The 19001-nt window shown below is 45.4% G+C and overlaps 1 protein-coding gene across 2 annotated transcripts in view; it reads left to right on the forward strand.

Annotated features, from left to right (window-relative positions):
- ARFGEF1 (ADP ribosylation factor guanine nucleotide exchange factor 1) overlaps positions 1–19001 on the forward strand; it is a 146295-nt gene that overhangs the window by 125533 nt on the left and 1761 nt on the right. The window contains exons 30-38 of one of the 2 annotated variants that reach the window (XM_057531941.1): positions 1925–2054; positions 3768–3903; positions 3986–4124; positions 4736–4808; positions 9350–9482; positions 13439–13578; positions 15059–15227; positions 16288–16426; positions 17771–17888. In XM_057531941.1, coding sequence (XP_057387924.1) covers positions 1925–2054; positions 3768–3903; positions 3986–4124; positions 4736–4808; positions 9350–9482; positions 13439–13578; positions 15059–15227; positions 16288–16426; positions 17771–17888 — 1177 coding nt within the window. Of the gene's footprint in view, positions 1–1924; positions 2055–3767; positions 3904–3985; positions 4125–4735; positions 4809–9349; positions 9483–13438; positions 13579–15058; positions 15228–16287; positions 16427–17770; positions 17889–19001 lie in introns of those variants that run through there. The other variant, XM_057531943.1, reaches the window with a different exon arrangement.

Below are 19001 nucleotides of genomic sequence, written 5' to 3' on the forward strand. Positions count from 1 at the left end.
TAGAATTTAGTAATCACAAGCACATATGACATTATATTTCGCATTAAGGCATCGAGGAATTTTTGTCAGTGGACCTGTTAGGAAACTTGATAAAATTCAAGATGACCCCCAGTTGATACAACTCTAAATTTTTTAGATATACAGCTTTCAAATGTCCAGCCACTTCAGTAGAGCAACGAACATGTCATAACTGATGAGTCATGGAAACTCAGCACCCCCCCTCCCTGCCCTTGTTTATTTGTAGAAGTCTGTTTGACGTGGACCTACCTGCTCTCTTAGCCTCTCCGCCTGTCCTTGTCTGGGACCACGCTACCTTGCTTCTCACCATATCCTATGTGCAGATTATGGATGGGTTTAGTTGTTAAAGAGGAGAGAAAAGGGATGTTCTGGTTGGTAGAAAAGAGGGAAAATAAGAGTAAACTTTGTTCAGTGATGGCTTTGATTTTCTTACCTCATTCCAGGATTTGTAAAGGCAGTTATTTAGATTACATTTAAAAATGCAGCACTATGATTTGTATAACACACTAATTACAAAGTACTTTCAAATGCATTCTCATTTGAGTCCCTCAAAATTCTGTAGATTTAGGGTTGAATAATTAACCTGGAGCCCTACACATTGTTTTTCCCTACACCAGCAACTTAAGTATTCATCAAAACCTGTTCAATAGTAAAAAGCCTTGGAAACCTCCATAGCTCTGCGCTTGCTTTGGGGGCCTGGAAGGGACAGGGTCTTCACGTCCACTCACCCCAGCCCGGGGGTTAGCATCCGGTTTCCTTGGAGTGGGAGGAAGAGGGAGCCTTGTCCACTGTAGGGGAGACGTGGAACTCTGACACGGTTCTCCTGGGGAAGACAAAGTGTGTTTCTTCCACAGGAATCCCTTTACTGTAGTTCCTTTACTTCTGATTTTACACATTAGGTATCTTACAGATCAAATAAACTGTTGTGAACTTGCCGTAGGACTGAACTACCGTAATGTTATTTTACACGTCTATTGAACAACTACTTGTTGAGAGCCTACTATGTATCAGGCATGTACGAGGCCCGGGGGGTAGCAGCATAGCAGCAAATGAACTAGACCACGTACCAGTCCTTATGCAGTGTTTCAAAGGAAATTTTATTCTGGCCTACTGTCAGACTTTTCGAAATATAAACCTTTTCTAAGTGGAAGGGTACCTATATTTTACTAGAAGAAATTAATGTATAGAGAAAAGATCAAGCTTTTTAATGTTTACATGAAGGCATTATTTCAAGGAAGGTAATAAGGAATCAGAAGGCAATTTTGAGTTTTAGTTTTAACACTTATTCAAAAGTAGAAGAATGGGATATTAAAGCAGTTTATTTGTTCAAGGAACACTTAACTGTGTGCCTCTGTGTGACAAGTGCTGCTCTGGCCTGGGATACAGCAGGAAACAGACACCCTGCCCACACTAGTGTCTTAGTGGATTAGTTTGATAAATCCTTCCGTTTGAGGATATTATGTGAACAATTAGAGTGTTAACTAAAAATTCCTATAGCTCTTAGAAAAAGATTTTCCAAAATCTAATTTTATTTGTTCTTAGACTGATTTCCGTGGCCACAGTGCCACAAAATTGATATTCACCCAAATGATGATCTTTCTCAATCTATAATTCCATTTACATTTTTTAAATGCTGGAATGATGGGGTGGGAGTGGAAGAAAAGTAGAAGAAAAAATTTTCAGGCCAAGGCGTTTGGAGTTTTTTCCAAAAGGATGCATCCTAAAGAAACCTGTTTTACAACCTAAATTTTTTAAAGCTCAGTATCATGTGTTAGTTTAAAACCAGTTTTAAACTTTGCTTTCAGTAACTTTTTGCACTAACTATAAAAACTATTTTAGGAGGGGGATACTAATGTGGTATGCTTTTTTGTATTATAGCTTTCCTAATTACATTTTATCATTTTAGGGGTTTAACAGTAATGTTTGAAATAATGAAAACTTATGGCCACACTTACGAAAAACACTGGTGGCAGGATTTATTTAGAATTGTTTTCAGAATCTTTGACAACATGAAATTGCCAGAACAGCAGACAGAGGTAAGAGAACATGAGATTTTCATTTAACACAGTGAAGGCAAAAGGTTCTTTTTTTCCCTAATAACATTTTAGTACTTCAAATTAAGCACAGCGAACAGAAAAAAATCCTAGAAATTTTTTCTTTAAGGCATTATAATATAGTAGTAGTCTTTATAAACAATGCAGTTTGGGGATAGAAGTGAGTTAATGAATTGAGTTTTGTTTTCAGTGTTTTTGTTGAACTTCCAGTGTCTTTTCCTCGTTTTAATGTTGTCACAAGTAAAACATCAGAGCTCTCCTTAGTATTCATGGGGCTTCTTATTCTGAATTGAATAAGGAATGCGCGTTTGTTTATTTAACTATTTATTTCAAAGTCTTTTACTACAGACCAGTTACAGTATGTGTTCCAGTAAGTGTGGGAAAGAACATCAGGTCTTCGTGTTTTGTCCCATATACTGTATTAAATGCAAAATTGGGGACCTCTCTGACCTGCGCAAAATTTTATTTTAGATCTACAGGTAGACTCTTAAAACATTTTATAAAGTGGACTAAGTAGACATATGTTTATGCCCTGGCACAAAACTATGTATAAAAATTAGTCCAGATTAGTCCATTTGAGAAAAATAAAGAAATTATTTACACTCCCCCCCCTTTTTGGGGGGCTGTGTTGGGTCTTTGTTGCTGCGCGGGCTTTCTCTAGTTATGGCGAGTGGGGACGACTCCTCGTTGCTGTGTGCGGGCTTCTCTTGTTGTGGAGCACCAGCTCTAGGCGCGTGGGCTTCAGTAGTTGTGATGTGCGGGCTCAGTAATTGTGGCTCGCGGGCTCTAGAACACAGGCTCAGTCGTTGTGGCTCACGGGCTCTAGAACCAGGCTCAGTAGTTGTGGCGCATGGGCTTACTTGCTCCGCAGCATGTGGGATCTTCCTGGACCAGGGCTCGAACCTGTGTCCCCTGCATTGGCAGACGGATTCTTGTTTTTTGTTTTTTTAATCAATAGCTACTTTATTTATTTATTTATTTATTTATTTTTGGCTGTGTTGGGTCTTCGTTTCGCACGAGGGCTTTCTCTAGTTGCGGCAAGCGGGGGCCACTCTTCATCGTGGTGTGTGGGCCTTTCACTATCGCGGCCCCTCCCGTTGTGGGGCACAGGCTCCAGACATGCAGGCTCAGTAGTTGTGGCTCACGGGCCCAGTTGCTCCGCGGCATGTGGGATCCCCCCAGACCAGGGCTTGAACCCGTGTCCCCTGCATTAGCAGGCAGATTCTCAACCACTGCGCCACCAGGGAAGCCCTGGCAGGTGTATTCTTAACCACTGCGCCACCAGGGAAGTCCCCTACTTAACACCCATTTTATTTTAAACCTATGCTAACCCACTTGGGTAAATTCTTATCATTGCCTTGCTCTGTTTTTCTTCCATGTTCTATCATATTCTGGAGCAAGACCAACTTGTTATTAGTGTCTGTTGTTTGAAAAGTCATAGCGTTAATAGCCAGACCATGCAGTGGTGGTTTTTTTTAATAAAACAGTGCAGAAAATAGTTATTTTATATGCAGATGGTTATGGGATAATGAAGAGAAGATCAGATATAAAGTTGAGGTGAATGTCATATTCACGGAGTTAAGTGCTCTGAAAGGAACCTACAGGCTTACGTTTTAAATATGCAAACATATTTCTTTGAAATTCTAGTAGTTGATGAATGGCCCGACCTTCATTTAATGACTGTGTCCTCTGTAGAAAGCGGAGTGGATGACGACGACATGTAATCATGCGCTTTATGCGATCTGCGATGTGTTCACCCAGTATTTAGAAGTACTCAGTGATGTACTTCTGGATGACATTTTTGCCCAGCTCTACTGGTGTGTGCAGCAAGGTAGGTCTGTACCAGATAAGTGACACAAAGTGTTAAATGTGACCCTGGTAATACACAAGTGAATTGCTCTTTTCTTTTCTAGACAATGAGCAGTTAGCACGATCTGGTACAAACTGCTTAGAGAATGTTGTTATTCTGAATGGTGAAAAATTTACCCTAGAAATCTGGGATAAAACTTGTAACTGCACACTGGACATCTTCAAAACCACAATTCCACATGCGTAAGAAGATTTTATACAACTTTATATTTGTATATTGAATGATGGACATAAAAGGTTTGATAGTAATTAGTGATTTCTCGTAACAGAAATCCTTTTTAAAATATCTCAGTGTTCTTTGAATTTGTGTTTATTGCAAATCAGACTCCTATAAAACCGTAATAAGTACATGAATTAAATTTTTTATATACCCAAACTTTTAGTCTGATCATTTAAAATTGGAGTCATAATGAAATGATTTAATAAGATTTTATTCATCCAGATTAAACGAAGCAGTGGTTCTGAATTGAAAAAAAGAAAATCTCAGCATTTGTTTTAGTTACTGTAAATGTAATAATCTAAGGAAAATTTATTGTATTTTGTATTACAGTATTGTAAATATTGTATTTTACGGTTAATTATCATCTTTTTCTAAGGGATAAGTTTGGAATTGAATTGTAGTGGAGTTTTTACTGATTGGGAAACTAAGACATAGTCTTGCTAAATGACTTGTTGACACCCGAATCATTTGTAGAACACCTTGAACTTGCTTCCCAGCTCGTTTCGTTTCAAAACATGTTGGATGTGGCGTGGTTCACACTCTCAGTGACTGGTATGATTTTGGTGTTTTAAAGGCTCTTGACCTGGCGTCCTGCTTCTGGAGAAGCTGCTCCCACACCTCCGTCTCCTGTGAGTGAAAAACAGCTGGTAAGTTTTAACAAATAAAGCATATATTAAATTACTTAACTATTTGTGGTAAGTATTCTACCATGGGGCAGATTCTTTTATATGAGCCCAGCTCTTTTAAAAAGATGTCGGGCTTCCCTGGTGGCGCAGTGGTTGAGAGTCTGCCTGCTAGTGCAGGGGACACGGGTTCGAGCCCTGGTCTGGGAAGATTCCACATGCCACGGAGCAGCTGGGCCCGTGAGCCACAACTACTGAGCCTGTGCATCTGGAGCCTGTGCCCCGCAACGGGAGGGGCCGCGATAGTGAAAGGCCCGCGCACCACGATGAAGAGCGGTCCCCACACCGCGATGAAGAGTGGCCCCCACTTGCCGCAACTAGAGAAAGCCCTCGCACGAACCAAAGACTCAACACAGCCAAAAATAAATAAATAAATAAAGTAGCTATTAAAAAAAAAAAAAAAAGATGTCGTAAAATATAGATGGTCTTGAGACAGAGTAAAATGATTTTGAGAGCACAAGAGGCAGGTACCAGTTTACATAAGGATTTACATACCAAGCTGAAGATATTATTGGATGTTATTTTATTTAAACTTTCAACTTTGATATAATTTCACCTTAGAGAAAAGTTACAAAAGCAGATTAAAGAATTCTGATAGACGCTTCATGCAACTTATTTGTTTCCTAGATCTGCCATAACAAATTATGACAAACTTAGTGGCTTAAAACAACAGAAATTTATTCTGTCACGGCTCTGGAGGCCAGAGGTCCAAACTCAAGGCATCAGCAAGGCCACATTCCCTCCCAGGGTGTTAAGGGAGAATCCTTCTTTGCTTCCTCTAGCTTCTAGTGGCTGCTGACAGCCCCTGGCGTTCCTTGGCTTGTACACACATCCCTCCATTCTCTGCCTCCATCTTAACGTAGCTGTGTAAAGCCAAATCTCTCCCTCCTTCCTCCTTTAAGGACACTAGTCATTAGATTTAGGGTCCTCCCCAAATTCAGAATGATCTCGTCTCAAGATCCTTAACTTGAAAGACTCTGTTTCCATGTAGCCTTCACAAGTACCAAAGGTTAGGACTTGGACTTACCTTTTTGGGGCTACTGTTTAACCCATTATCTACCCTCTGGTGCCCCAAAATTCATGTCTGTCTTTCGGGCGAAGTCATTTATGCCATCCCAACATCCCCGGAGTCTCAACTTAGTGTAGCATCAACACCAAGTCCAAAATGTCATGTAAATATCATCTTATCAAAAGTCCCAAATCTCATCATCTAAGTCATCTAAATCAGGTATGTGGTCTCTTCTGGAGCAAAATTTCTCTCTATTTGTGGACCTGTGAACCTGTAGAACAGATTAACTGCTGCAAAATACAGTGGTGGGCAAGCATAGGGTAAACATCCTCATTCCAAAAGGGAAGCATGGAAGGAGTAAAAGGGTCACTGGTCCTAATCAAGTTCAAAACCCAGGAGGACAAATTCATTAAGTTTCAAGGCCTGAGGATAATTTCTGTAGCTTGGTACCCTGCCCTACCCTCTGGGCCCATAGCTTCTCCCTCTGGTGCTTCAGCTTTGCCCTCTGAATCATTCCTCACTTACAAGTTCCACTTTCCACCCAGTAGTACAACACAATTCAGCCAAGGTTTCTGCAACTTATAACAAGGATCACCATCCTTCCAGTAGCCAATAACACGTTCCTGATTTCCTTCTGAGATCTCACCAGGAACACCTTTTTTTTTCCTCAAATAAAGTTATTTATTTATTTATTTATTTATTTTGGCTGCATTGGGTCTTCGTTGCTGCACGCGGGCTTTCTCTAGTTGCGGCGAGCAGGGGCTACTCTTCATTGCGGTGCGCGGGTTTCTTATCGCACTGGCTTCTCTTGTCGCGGAGCACAGGCTCTAGGCGCGTGGGCTTCAGTAGTTATGGTGCACAGGCTCAGTAGTTGTGGCTCACGGGTTCTAGGATGCAGGCTTAGTAGCTGTGGTTCACAGGCTTAGTTGCTCTGCAGCATGTGGGATCTTCCCGGACCAGGGCTCGAACCCGTGTCCCCTGCATTGGCAGGTGGATTCTTGACCACTGCACCACCAGGGAAGCTCCAGAAGCACCTTTAATGTTCATATTTCTATCAGCATTCTAGTCATGACCATATATTTATGTGTGTGTGTGTGTGTGTCTGTGTGTGTGTATTCTTTAGGATGATAGAAGCTTTCTCTACCAGGCATTTCACTTCTGAATCCTCACCAGAATTGAGTTTAACATCCATATTTCTACCAACAGTCTCTTCAGGTCAGTTTAGGTTTTTTTCTATTGTACGCCTCAAAACTCTTCTAGCCTCTGCCATTACCCAATTCCAAAGCCACTTCCACATTTTTAGGTCTTTGTTATGGCCGCACCCACTTCATGGTACCAAAATCTATATCAGTCAGTGTTCTCCAGTTCCAGAGAAATGGAGCCAATAGGAGATAACCTACACCTATGTGTGTCCATATTTATCTATACGTGTGTGTGTGTGTATGTGTGTGTGTAATATATGTATGTATATGTATCCCTATATATTTTTTCCCCTAATTTCAAGGAATTGGCTTAAGCAGCTGTGAGGGCTGGCAAGGTTGAAATGTGTAGGGCAGGTGGGCAGGCTGGAAACTCTTGGGCAGCTGTAGTCCGCAGGCAGAACTTCTTCAGGGAAATCTCAGTTTTGCCCTTAAGGCCTTTGAACTCATGGGATGAGGCTTGACCCATATTATTGAGGATAATCTCCTTTACTTACAGTCATAACTGTAAATGTTCACCACATCTACAAAATACCTTCACAGCGACACTTGGAATAATGTTTAATTGAATAACTGGTCACTATAGCCCAGCCAAATTGACGCATGAAACTGACCATCACACCAGGTTTCCCGAAGTGTTATCACTGTACTACGTTTGCTTTATTATTTCCACCCTCCCTCTTCTTCTCTTACTCCCCCACCTCCCTACATACATTTTTCTGGATTCTTTGAAAATAATTTGAAAATAACACACCCTTTTTTCCCTAAAATTTTTAGTGTGTTTTCCATAAAATAAATAAATATATATAGTCACGGTGCAGTTAACAAAATAGGGAATTACTATTGAAACAATACTATAATCTGGCTTTATTCAGATTTCTGCTGTTCTCCCACTAATGTTATTGAATTTTAAACCCAGGAAGCCAGAGGTAGCAAATCTATGCCCACTGACCTGATCTGTCCCCCACAGCTTTTTCATTTCTTAACTAATTGTCAGTGGCTAAAGCTTAGGTCTCACAGAAGAGCACCACTCTGAACGTGTCTTGAGAACTGTGACATCCGGCATATCGGGCCCGCATCGCTCCATGACCCTGATCCGCTGGAGTTGTTCGTTCATCACAGACTCCACCGCTTGTGACGTCCTGTTTCCAGCCCAGGACGAGCTTGCTCTCATTTTTGTTCTTCTTAAATTTGGCCCACTCCCTGCTTGCTCTGTGGGCTTTTGTTTTTGCTCCCTCTGCTGTATAGTGTAGTAGTTTGCAGGGTGGGCTGTGATGCCAGACCCCAAGTCAAATCATGGCTCTGCACCGACTAGCTCTGCAGCCTTAGCGAGTTACTTAACCTCATTTAAAGTGAGTCTTGTGGTGGGCATTAGATCTGGTGCTGCACATGAAGTCGTTAGAACAGCGTGTGCCAGGGTGCGCGCTCGGCGACTCTGCCGGCTGCTGGGCCGATGCGGTGGGCCCGGTGGTGCCCCTCGAGGCTGCTCACAGTCTCTTCCTTGGCTCCGTCCGGGAGCTGCAGCTGCCCTGGCTCTGCATCTAGTCTCCTGCTGGAACCAAGTAAAGCTAAAAGAGTAGTAATGTCAGCTACCATATATCGTCTGCCACCTCTAGTGTCAAAGGATTGTTAAGTATTAAGGATTTACTGCCAAATCCTTAACAACCTGCAAGGAAAGTGTCATCTCCATCTTCAGATTTCAGGTCAGAAAAAACCTCAGCTCAGGAAGATTCATTGCTTCCCCAAAGGCTACGCGTAGCGGGAGCTGGGTTCTGGAGTGGCTCTGTTGGACTTGAACATCAGCTTGTCTTCACGCACTGCTCTCCTAGTTGGTCACCTTCTCACTGACCTTTCTGGTTGCTGGGTTCTTGGGTGACAGAACATCCTTCCCTAAATGCACCCCTACAAAGCTTTCCTGGGCTCAGCCTACACAAAGCTTGTAGAAAGCCCTGCCCACCATGTGTGTTTCTGTTTTGATTTCATGACAATTCATGGGTATTGCTGACAAGTTTTTCCACATAGTGAAGCTTATTAGCATTTCTGTCTGTTGCTCTTGGGTGGTGTCAGACCTGATCTCAGGGAGGGTCAGAAAGGAAGCTTTTCTCTAAAAGATTATCAGCTCTTATCCATGTGCAGGTAATATTAAATAATTTACCCATTATGTCCATAATTGCAGTGTGTACAATGTGATTTTCATAGGGACACAACGTAATTTTTTAAAAAACAGTGTAATAGAAACTGTTTTCATCGTTAAGCTTTATTCATTGTACTTAAAATGAATTTTTTTATTTTATTAGGATACAATATCACAGAAATCTGTAGATATTCATGATTCTATTCAGCCAAGATCTGCAGATAATAGACAGCAAGCTCCATTGGCTTCTGTCTCTACTGTGAATGAAGAAGTCAGCAAAATTAAACCCACAGCAAGTGAGTTATTTCTCTTAATAAAAATAAATTGTGTATTTTGTTTTATGTAGGCAAGATATGAAAGTTTTGCTTTCACTTTTATTAACAAACACATACTGTAATTGTGTGGTCACTTGCTTACTGTGTTTGCTCCAACTTGGACATCCCCCGGCAGATGGTCAGGAACTCTGCCGACACCTACAAGACCAGTTTTTTTCTGTAGTGCTTTCAGCTGGTGTTTGTTTGAAGCACGTGGGTCTTGAGAGGAGAGAGGGGGTGGCCAGGGCATCGAGGAGCAAGCCCTCTGCTGCCCCCAACCCACGTCTCCTCTGCCCCTCCCCTCACCTTCTTCAGTTCTTTTCACAAAGAAGGGGAATCCCTCCTGTTTTTTTTACTAAATTGGTTCACAGAGGAAAGAGGACCTCCTCCCTAGAGGAAAACAGGACAACTTTAATTGCTTTTTAAAATTGAGGTGAAATTCACATAACAAAAGTAACCGTTTTTTTTTTTAAAGTGAACAGTTTGGTGGCATTTGGTGCATTCCCCATGTTGTGCAGTCCCCACTTCTACCTGGTTCCAAAACGTTCACCCCAAAAGGAAACCCCGTAACCGTTGTCCTGTTGCTGCCTCTTCTCCTCCTCCTCCCCAGCCCCTAGCCACCTCCCGTCTGCTTTCTGTGTCTATGGATTTGTACATTCTGCACATTTCATATAAATGGAATCATACAATGTGACACTTTATGTCTGGCTTTTATTTAGTATAATGTTTTCAAGGTATATCCACAGTGTAAAATGGGTCAGTAGTTCATTCCTTTTTATAGCTAATTGTCCTTTGTATGGATATACCACATTTTGTTTATCCTTTTATCTGCTGGTGGACATTTGGGTTTGTCGCACCTTTTAGTAATAATGAATAATGCTACTGTGAATGTCTGTGTACAAGTGTTGTTTGATTACCTGTTTTTAATTCTTTTGGGTGTATACATAGGAGCGGACTTGCTGGGTCATAAGATAATTCTGCGAGGAGCCCCTAAAATGTGTTCTGCAGTAGCTGCACCATTTTGTATTCCTACCAGCAATTCCATTTTTTCCACATCCTCACAGACATTTCCTCACAGACATTTCTGTCTTCTTTTTCTTTTTAATAATAGCCATTCTAGTGGGTATAAAGTGTTGTCTCATTGTGGTTTTACTCTACATTTCCCTAAGGATTAATGATGTTGAGTATTTTTTCATGTGCTTATTGGCCATTTGCATATCTCCTTTGGAGAAATATTTATTCATGTCCTTTGCTTATTTTTAATTGGGTTGTTTTTTTGTTGTTGTTAGTTGTTAAGAGTTTCTTACGTACTCTGGATACTACACCCATGTCAGATACATGATTTGCAAATATTTATTTTCTCCCATTCTGAAGGTCATCTTTTTACTTGATAATAATTCTATGATGTACAGAAGTTTAAATTTTGATGAAGTTCAGTTTATCTGTTGTTGCTCATGCTTTTGGTGTCATACTTAGGAATCCATAGCCAAAGCTAAGGTCATAGAGATTTTCCCCAGGGCTTTCTCTAAGAGTCTTATACTTGTAGCTCTTACATTTAGGTAATCGATCCCTTTTCACTTAATTTTTTTCAGGGAATTTTTATTAATCCTAGGTGTTTACATTCGTTTTTGAGGGACGACAGATTTGGTGTCCTCCCTGAAAGGAGCCTCCCGCTTCAGTCACTGTGTCTTGCTTCTCAGAAGGGAGATAGGTGGCGATGAGCGGCCTGTTTTCGTTTTTCATTCCTGGGCTCCGCAGCGCAGCTGTTAGCGCCCCGCACAGCTTCGGTCTGCCCTGGAGGGTGCCGTGAGGGCACGGCTGCGCTCTCCCTCGGCCCCAAGACTGAACTTACATATACTTGGCTTTGTAAGGGAAGGACGCAGTCGGCAGGTTTTCACCCGCCTGATCCGGGAGCTTCCCTTGAACGGAGCGCAGAGCGCCGCTCCCCTGCCCTTCTGACCTGAGGGCTCGCACTGCCTTCCTTGCGCCACCCGCTCGAGGCCCTTGAGGAAGAGCTCACTGTGTCCCGCGAGCCCTTCCCTTCGCTCGGGGGACAGGTGTGGTTGCTGTGCCCGTGGGGAGGTGTCGCGGCCACCCCGTGCCCAGAGGAGGCTCAGCGTGGCCTGAGCACTTGGCCCCGCGTGAGGGGCAGCGGCCTCGTTCCTTCCTCACACGCGGAAACCACCGCTGCCCCAGCTGGGCTCCACCCCAGTGCCCGCCGGCCCCCCTGTTCATCCTTGCTCAGCTTTGCCCCGTCCTTTGGTGACCCAGGGAAACGGTCGCCTAATATGACCCTTGGCACTGTCAACCCTTGTGAACGACATTTGTTCAAGTAGGTACTGTCCCCCGAACATGCAGCTGGTCGTTGCTGATGAGACCAGGTTCCTCCTGCGGTTCTGAAAGGACCCCGGGAGGCATGGAGGGCCCTCAGCTCCCCGGCCGACAGCTCTGAACGCCCGTACAGCCGACATTGGAGCTGATGAGAACGCGTCTCCTTCGGTGCCAGCCCCCTCCCTAGCGTCCCCGCGAGTCCGGGGGTGCTGCCAGGACGCCCTGCCCCCGGAACTGGGAGTGCTCTTGCGACCTGACTGAGGCAGAACTAGGAAGAGACAGCCATGGGACTCGGGGTGTCTTGGATTTCTTATGTTTTTTGACTTGAGATCTAGTACTAAGAACTAAATGTTCAGTACATCAGCATTTCTGAAAACTATCTGGAAAGGAGTCGTTATGACCTAAATAAGAATAAATTTAAGCAAGTTGTTTTGCTATCTCCCCAAAATCCCTAAAACCTGAATTTAACTTGTAGAAATTGGGTAATTCCCTGGTGAGTCCAGTGGTTAGGACTCAGCGCTTTCACTGCCATGGCCCGGGTTCAGTCCCTGGTCGGGAAATTAAGATCCTGACGGCCAAAAACAAAACAAAACAAAAAAACTAACTTCTTGAAATTGGTGCCAGAAAAAGCAGTTTGTAATAATAGCAAAGTGGGAAAAACTGAAGGACTGTGAAGTCATCCAGCGCTGGAGCCGTTGCCCTGAGGCCGATGAACAGGCAGCGCCCTCACCGTGGGCCCTTGTGCAAGTCCTGAAGAGCCACCCTGAGAACCGACCCTGGCGCTGGGCCAGCGCTGCCAGGTCTTGCAGCTCCTCCGTTGTTGAGTCGTCGTTCTGAACCTTGCGTTTATTTCTACGTGTGCTTACCCGATGGCCGGTGAAGCGGAAACCCTTCCGTGAACATGTCTCTCCTTAAGGAAACGGCCCGTCAAGCGCGGTCGTTCAGGCCAGAGGGACGCAGTGCCTGAGCACCGGTTGCTTCCAGTGTGGTTACTTTTATGGTCACGCACTTAGCGGAACTCTTCATAGACTTATGCGCTTATGAATCCCTTTGGAAACATGGGGTCATTTCGGCTGCAGCTACCCACCTGGATCCAAAGAAAACATGTGCTCTGGTTGACCCACAGTATCGTCCCAGTGGTCAGAATTCTCGTCTGCCCCTCACTTCCTGCCTTATAGATCTAGCTCCCGTTGTCGTCTTCTGGTTGAGGTTTTTATATTACCTATAGTTAAAGGTCAAACTTGGGTTTGCAGTAAATGCTATTAAAATTATAGTTTTTAACCCATTTGATACATTTTATTGAGGAATAATCTAAGTCTTATCTTAAAATTTGTAGTGGAACCTTCTTGAACATATTCACTGTTCCAAGTCATTTTGAATATTTTTGTTTACTTAAAAAGGTAATTTTCTAAGGCTTTTCTAAATATCAATTAAATGAAGCTTTTACTGAGTAGTGCTTATGTGCAGAAGCAGGCTATCCTCAGTGTGATGTGTGCAGGTTACCTTCATACGTGTTAATGTTTCCTTAGCATTGTAATGTCATAGAAATTATAAAGGATTCAAAATAATTTTTGTTTGCATGTGCATTGGGGTGGGTTTCCTCACAGAATTTCCAGAACAAAAATTGTTTGCCGCCCTGTTGATTAAATGTGTTGTGCAGCTGGAACTCATCCAGACCATCGACAGCATCGTGTTCTTCCCCGCCACAAGTAAGAAGGAGGACGCGGAAAACTTAGCCGCAGCGCAGGTGAGCGGGTGCAAGGGCCACTGCTTTTTGTTGAATGGGGAGTTAGCGCCACAGTCTGGGCTTCAGAGCAGAGGTCAAGCTAGAGAGCATCGCCACACAGCTGTCATTTTAAACCGTGGGACTGACGGCGTGGACAGCGCTGGGAGGAGGGTCAGGGACCGAGCCTGGGGGCCTCCGTGGTTCAGAGCTCCAGGTGATGAGGCAGGTTCTTGTCCTCTTGCCTGAGGACAAGAGCCAGGGAGGCAGGGGGAGACTGGGAGACGGTGCTGCCCTGCAAGCCAGATGGGGGGGGAGGGGCGGTGCTCTGAGAAGCAGGGTGTGGTCAGCCCTGTCAGATGTTCCGCAGGGCAGGCGAGAAGCCGCCCAACAGTTGCCCTAGAGAATTGCTCCAGCAATTTGGTGGACTTTGGTTGACCTTGACGTTGTGTTTAATTGTAATGTTGATACAAAAGCATTATTAAAATGGGTACAAGAGAAGAGAAGAATTGCAGACAGCAGACATCCGTAAGTCTGTCAAGGAGTTCCGCTGTTAAGACAGGGTACGGAGAAATGGGCTAATAGCTGGGGGCAGATGAGGGGGCTCAAGAGAAGGGTTCGCTTTGTTTTGTCATTGAGGTTGGCAGTGTGGCAGCCCGGAAAACTCTCATCAGGGAGAGAGAGAAACAGTGCAGAAGAGGGAGGGACAGTTGCTAGAGCGTCTTTCAGAGCGAATGGAGGGGCACCTAGCGCAGAGCCCTGGGGGCACCTGGAATAGAAGCACAGACAGCTCGCGATGGTAACAGGAGGGCACGCAAAGCAGGTGGGTTAGAAAGTCTCAGCAGGTTGGTCTGTCTGGTGGCCGGAGTCTGTGGGAGATTCTTCTGTTTTCTCACTGAGCTAGGAAGCAAAGTCATCCACCAGGTGAGGTTGGGAAGAAAGTTTTAGGTCCTTGAGGAGAGAAAGAAAAACGCGAGTGAGGCGTCCAGCAGAGTGGGCTAGGAGGGCGTGGAGGTGTTGCAGGGCAGCACCCAGAGCCCCTGGATTTAAAGAGAAAGCCCGTTCTTCTCCAGTCGTGTGTATTGTGTGGTACAACGTAGTAGGCCGTTTTGCCAGCCAGTTACTAAAAAGAGGAGGTGAGGGGTCATGCACGAGAATATTTATACTTAACAGTCCATGGCCTCAAACCGGCGAAGAGAAGGCGAAGAGAAGCGAGGACGAGGGGAGGGCGGGGAGCGGGAACGGGGGAGAGGCCGGGGTCTGGTGGGTGCAGAGCTCTGGGGTCAGGAACTATGGGGAGGGAGCTGAAGACATTGGAGGCGACTAGGATGCACAGAATGAAGCTTCTGGAAATTTAATAGCAAAGGGTGGACCTTTTCTGTTGAGGCAGCACAGATTAACTTCTGTGGCTTGCTCATAAAACGGGTCTTTGGGGAGCCCTGAGTTCTAAATTCACTGACCTCTGTGACTGGGTGCGTGTGCTGCGGTGGTTTGTTTCCCGAAGAGAGATGCCGTGGACTTTGACGTTCGAGTTGATACTCAGGACCAAGGAATGTATCGCTTTCTAACATCGCAACAACTCTTCAAGCTGCTGGACTGCTTGTTGGAGTCACACAGATTTGCAAAAGCATTTAACTCCAACAATGACCAGAGGACGGCTCTGTGGAAGGCGGGTAAGCTGTGGGTGGGGGCCCCCCGCCTGCCCAGTGAACCCCGCCGCCGTACCACAGGCCTTTCTCTGGTTTATAAAAAGCCAGATAGCTGCCTGGGTAGATTGGTCTCCCCCGTGTTTAGTCACACTGTTATTTGACTGACTTTCAAATTGCCTTTCATCTTGTTCACCCAGTCTGGGCCTTCCTGTCGACACCGGCTGCATGCTACAAGCTGCCCCTTCCTGAGGCCAGACCTCAGAAGAGAAGTGCAGGGCTTTGAAGTGGGAGGTAGATTTGTTTTTGAACAAGTTGGAAAATTTAAGTAAAAAACAAGCTTTATAATAATTCTACTGACATGGTTAATTTTTTATTTAAGAAATAGTTACTTGGTGCCTATTAGGTGCAAAACGGTGCCAGAGAGTGAGAGGCTGCGGACAGGCAGAAAAAAAGAAGGAAGCTGCCCTTCCTTAGACAACAGACTCTTCCGACAGCCTCACGTTTGTGTGATTTGTTTTATCCCCAGTGTCTCTTTAGCTCCTCGTTAAACCCACCCAGGCTTTGTTCATTCTCTTCCGTTCACAACCTCACTTCTGTAAGGAGTAGTCTGTACTTATCTTTTGCCCTTTATTCAACCCAAGTTGTGGCCACCGTTCAGCTGGGACTGTTCCTGCCAAGGTCACCAGGCTCTTCACTTCCCCAGGCCCTCCTCCTCCTCCCCCGTCCTCCCCCCTCCTCGGGCTGCTCACCTTTGGCCCATTCTCCCCATTGCGGGGGTGTGGCCTGTGCAGGCTGCCCGGAGCCGAAGTGCGTCTCCTTTGAAGAGTTGCGCCTTCCCAGGCAAAGCTGTTCTGTATCTCGGGTCCCCAGCTTGAGGGGAGGGAGTTCTAAACGCAAAAATACCCGACTAGGCACCTCCCCCCCTCCCCACACAGGTTCCAGCGCCTCCTCCGTGTGACCCTGTCCCCGTGGAGGGCGCGAGGCCTGGGCGCCACGGCTGGACACACACGGGCTGCACGCAGGCAGTTTTGCCTCCACGTGAGATGCCTCCCCTCCCGCTAACGCGGCCCTTCCCCTTCTGCAGGCTTCAAGGGCAAATCCAAACCCAACCTCCTGAAGCAGGAGACGAGCAGCCTGGCCTGCGGGCTGCGCATTCTCTTCCGGATGTACACGGACGAGAGCCGGGCCAGCGCCTGGGAGGAGGTCCAGCAGAGGCTTTTAAAGTAAGACTCAGGGCTGGGTTTCTGGCTTCGGCCCGTGCGGCTTGGTTCAGAGCGGGAAGGGCCGCGCGGTGTGTGTGGGGCGGGGATGGGGATGGACACACAACACCGAGTCCACAGCCCTGCCCCGCCACGCGGATACCTTGGGGCCTGAGGAGGAGATTGTGGAACTTAAACACAGTCTTACAGAGGAACGTGCTCTCACACAGTTGGTGAGATGCAAGCAAATTACGTCTATTTTTGCTGCTACAGGACAAAGGAGCAAGTTCTATGTCTTAAAATTTTCAAATGTTATAATTTTCAGACTTTTTTTCATGCCATAGATAGCTCCGTTTTTACAAACCGATGCATCTGTGACAGTGAAAACCTGCCTGCCTGCATTTAGTTTGAAAAAGTGTGTGGAGTTGCTATTGGTGTTTCGTTTTGTTTGCACTCCATTTTTACTTCATGACAACTTAAGATTCTGTCCTTTAAAATTTAAATTCACGCTAAGAATGAAACATGCCATTCAGAAAGAATACTGCTGTTTACATTGTGTTTTTATTTATTTATTTTTTGGTTGTGTTGGATCTTTTTTGTGTGTGTGTGTGTTGGATCTTTGTTGCTGCACACAGGCTTTCTCTAGTTGCGGCGAGCGGGGGCTACTCTTCGTTGTGGTGCGCGGGCTTCTCATTGCGGTGGCTTCTCCTGCTGCGGAGCTCGGGCTCTAGACTCACGGGCTTCAGGAGTTGTGGCACACGGGCTCAGTAGTTGTGGCACACGGGCTCTAGAGCGCAGGCTCAGTAGTTGTGGCTCGCGGGCTTAGTTGCTCTGCAGCATGTGGGGTCTTCTGGGACCAGGGCTCAAACCCGTGTCCCCTGCATTGGCAGGCGGACTCTTAACCACTGTGCCACCAGGGAAGCCCCTACATTGTATTTTTGTGTCTTCTTGGGAGAATAGATGTTCTCAGAGACCAATTAAATTCATTTTAGAACGCCAAGCCGTCACCTGGGCTCTGTTTCCCCATCTTGTTGATGAGACTGTTAGGGCCCCGAAGCGTCCCGGTCACAGTGCGGGAGGGGAGGGGTCGGCCCAGGTCTCCTGATGCCAAGCCCGTGTGTGCTCCTGCACAGTGGCGTTGCCTTCAACGACACTTGGAAAGTGTGCATTGCCTGGTAAGCTGCAGTGGCTTCTTCTGATATCTTTATTTGGAAAACGTATAAATGTTTATGTTGACACTCCAGTTAATGTAAACACATGGAGTCTGGCAGTTCCTAAGAGCCACTGCCCTCCTCGTCTCAGTTGTTCTCTGAATGTCATACCAGCAGGTGTGCAAGCACATGTGACAGGGAACTTTTTCTGTTCCAGTGTCTGCAGCGAAGCCCTGAGTTACTTCCTTACCCTAACATCGGAAAGTCATCGGGAAGCCTGGACTAACTTACTGCTTTTGTTTCTAACTAAAGTCCTGAAGATCAGCGACCACAGGGTAAGTACGGCACCCCGCGCCTCACTGGCATCCGGGCTGCGGCCCCCTCTGCTCCCTCCTCACCCCGCTTTGCTCTCCAGTCAGTGATTCTGTAGGGCTTCAGTAGGGGAGGAACCCTAAAGACGCCTTGACAAGCGACTTGGGTTCCCGCACATGGTCAACTCCCATCCTGCCCCCTGCAGTCTCTTCTGCCCCATTTTCAAAACTGCTGACCAGCCCTCTCTCCATCCGCCCCCAGCCACGGCTGCGTCTGGGCCCCAGGCCTGTGCTCCAGGCTTCAGCCATTCCTTTGGCATTTTGATTGGTTCCATGCGACCCAGAGCATCTAGTGAATGGGCCATAAACTCATTTAAGACTTTTAAGCCAGTAGAAATAAAGATAAAATATAAATGTAGAGGTGTGTGTGTGTGTGTGTGTGTGTGTGTGTGTGTATATTACATATATATATATATATATATATATATATATATTTAGTTTTCAGAAATACACATTTCACTCTTTAAAAAATGTAGCAACTTTCAGCCCACGTAAATGGAAATGGGTTACTGTGATCCCTGAATAGGTTTAAAAATGCCTAGTCCAGTGGCCTGAATTTTGACACAACAGGCCATGGTGGTGTTTGGGACCCTGTAGAGGCCATGTAATGCTACTCGGTGCCCCACAGATAGCCATCCCAAGCCGCATGCTCTGTCCACATGTGTGTCCCTCTGACCCGTGGGCCAGGTAAAGCTTGGAGAAGTAACTTAAGGCACCAACAGCCAAGTGGCCGAGAAGGACTTCCAACCCGTCTACCTTATTCCACAGTTTGCTTTCTGACCACGGTGTGTCATTACTGCTTACTTGTAGCTTGTGGGGTGCGGAGAGCAGAAAAGGACAGAAAATAGGCAGGCGACTGGTATTCAGAGGTTAAAGAACTACAGCAAAATTACAAAGTGTATCAGTTGAACTATAAATATAGAATGTATAATCTTTGCCTGGAGACCTCGTAGTTTGTATTGCAGTATTAGGTAGAATTTTCCCTAAAAATTAAAATTTTATTTACCAAATAAAAGATGCAGTTTCAGTACCCCATAGCTTATAAAAAACTCAGCTGTGGTTCTTGCTTGGCTTCTT

Source organism: Balaenoptera acutorostrata, chromosome 17 (assembly GCF_949987535.1).
Source record: "Balaenoptera acutorostrata chromosome 17, mBalAcu1.1, whole genome shotgun sequence".
Lineage (NCBI taxonomy): Eukaryota > Metazoa > Chordata > Mammalia > Artiodactyla > Balaenopteridae > Balaenoptera > Balaenoptera acutorostrata.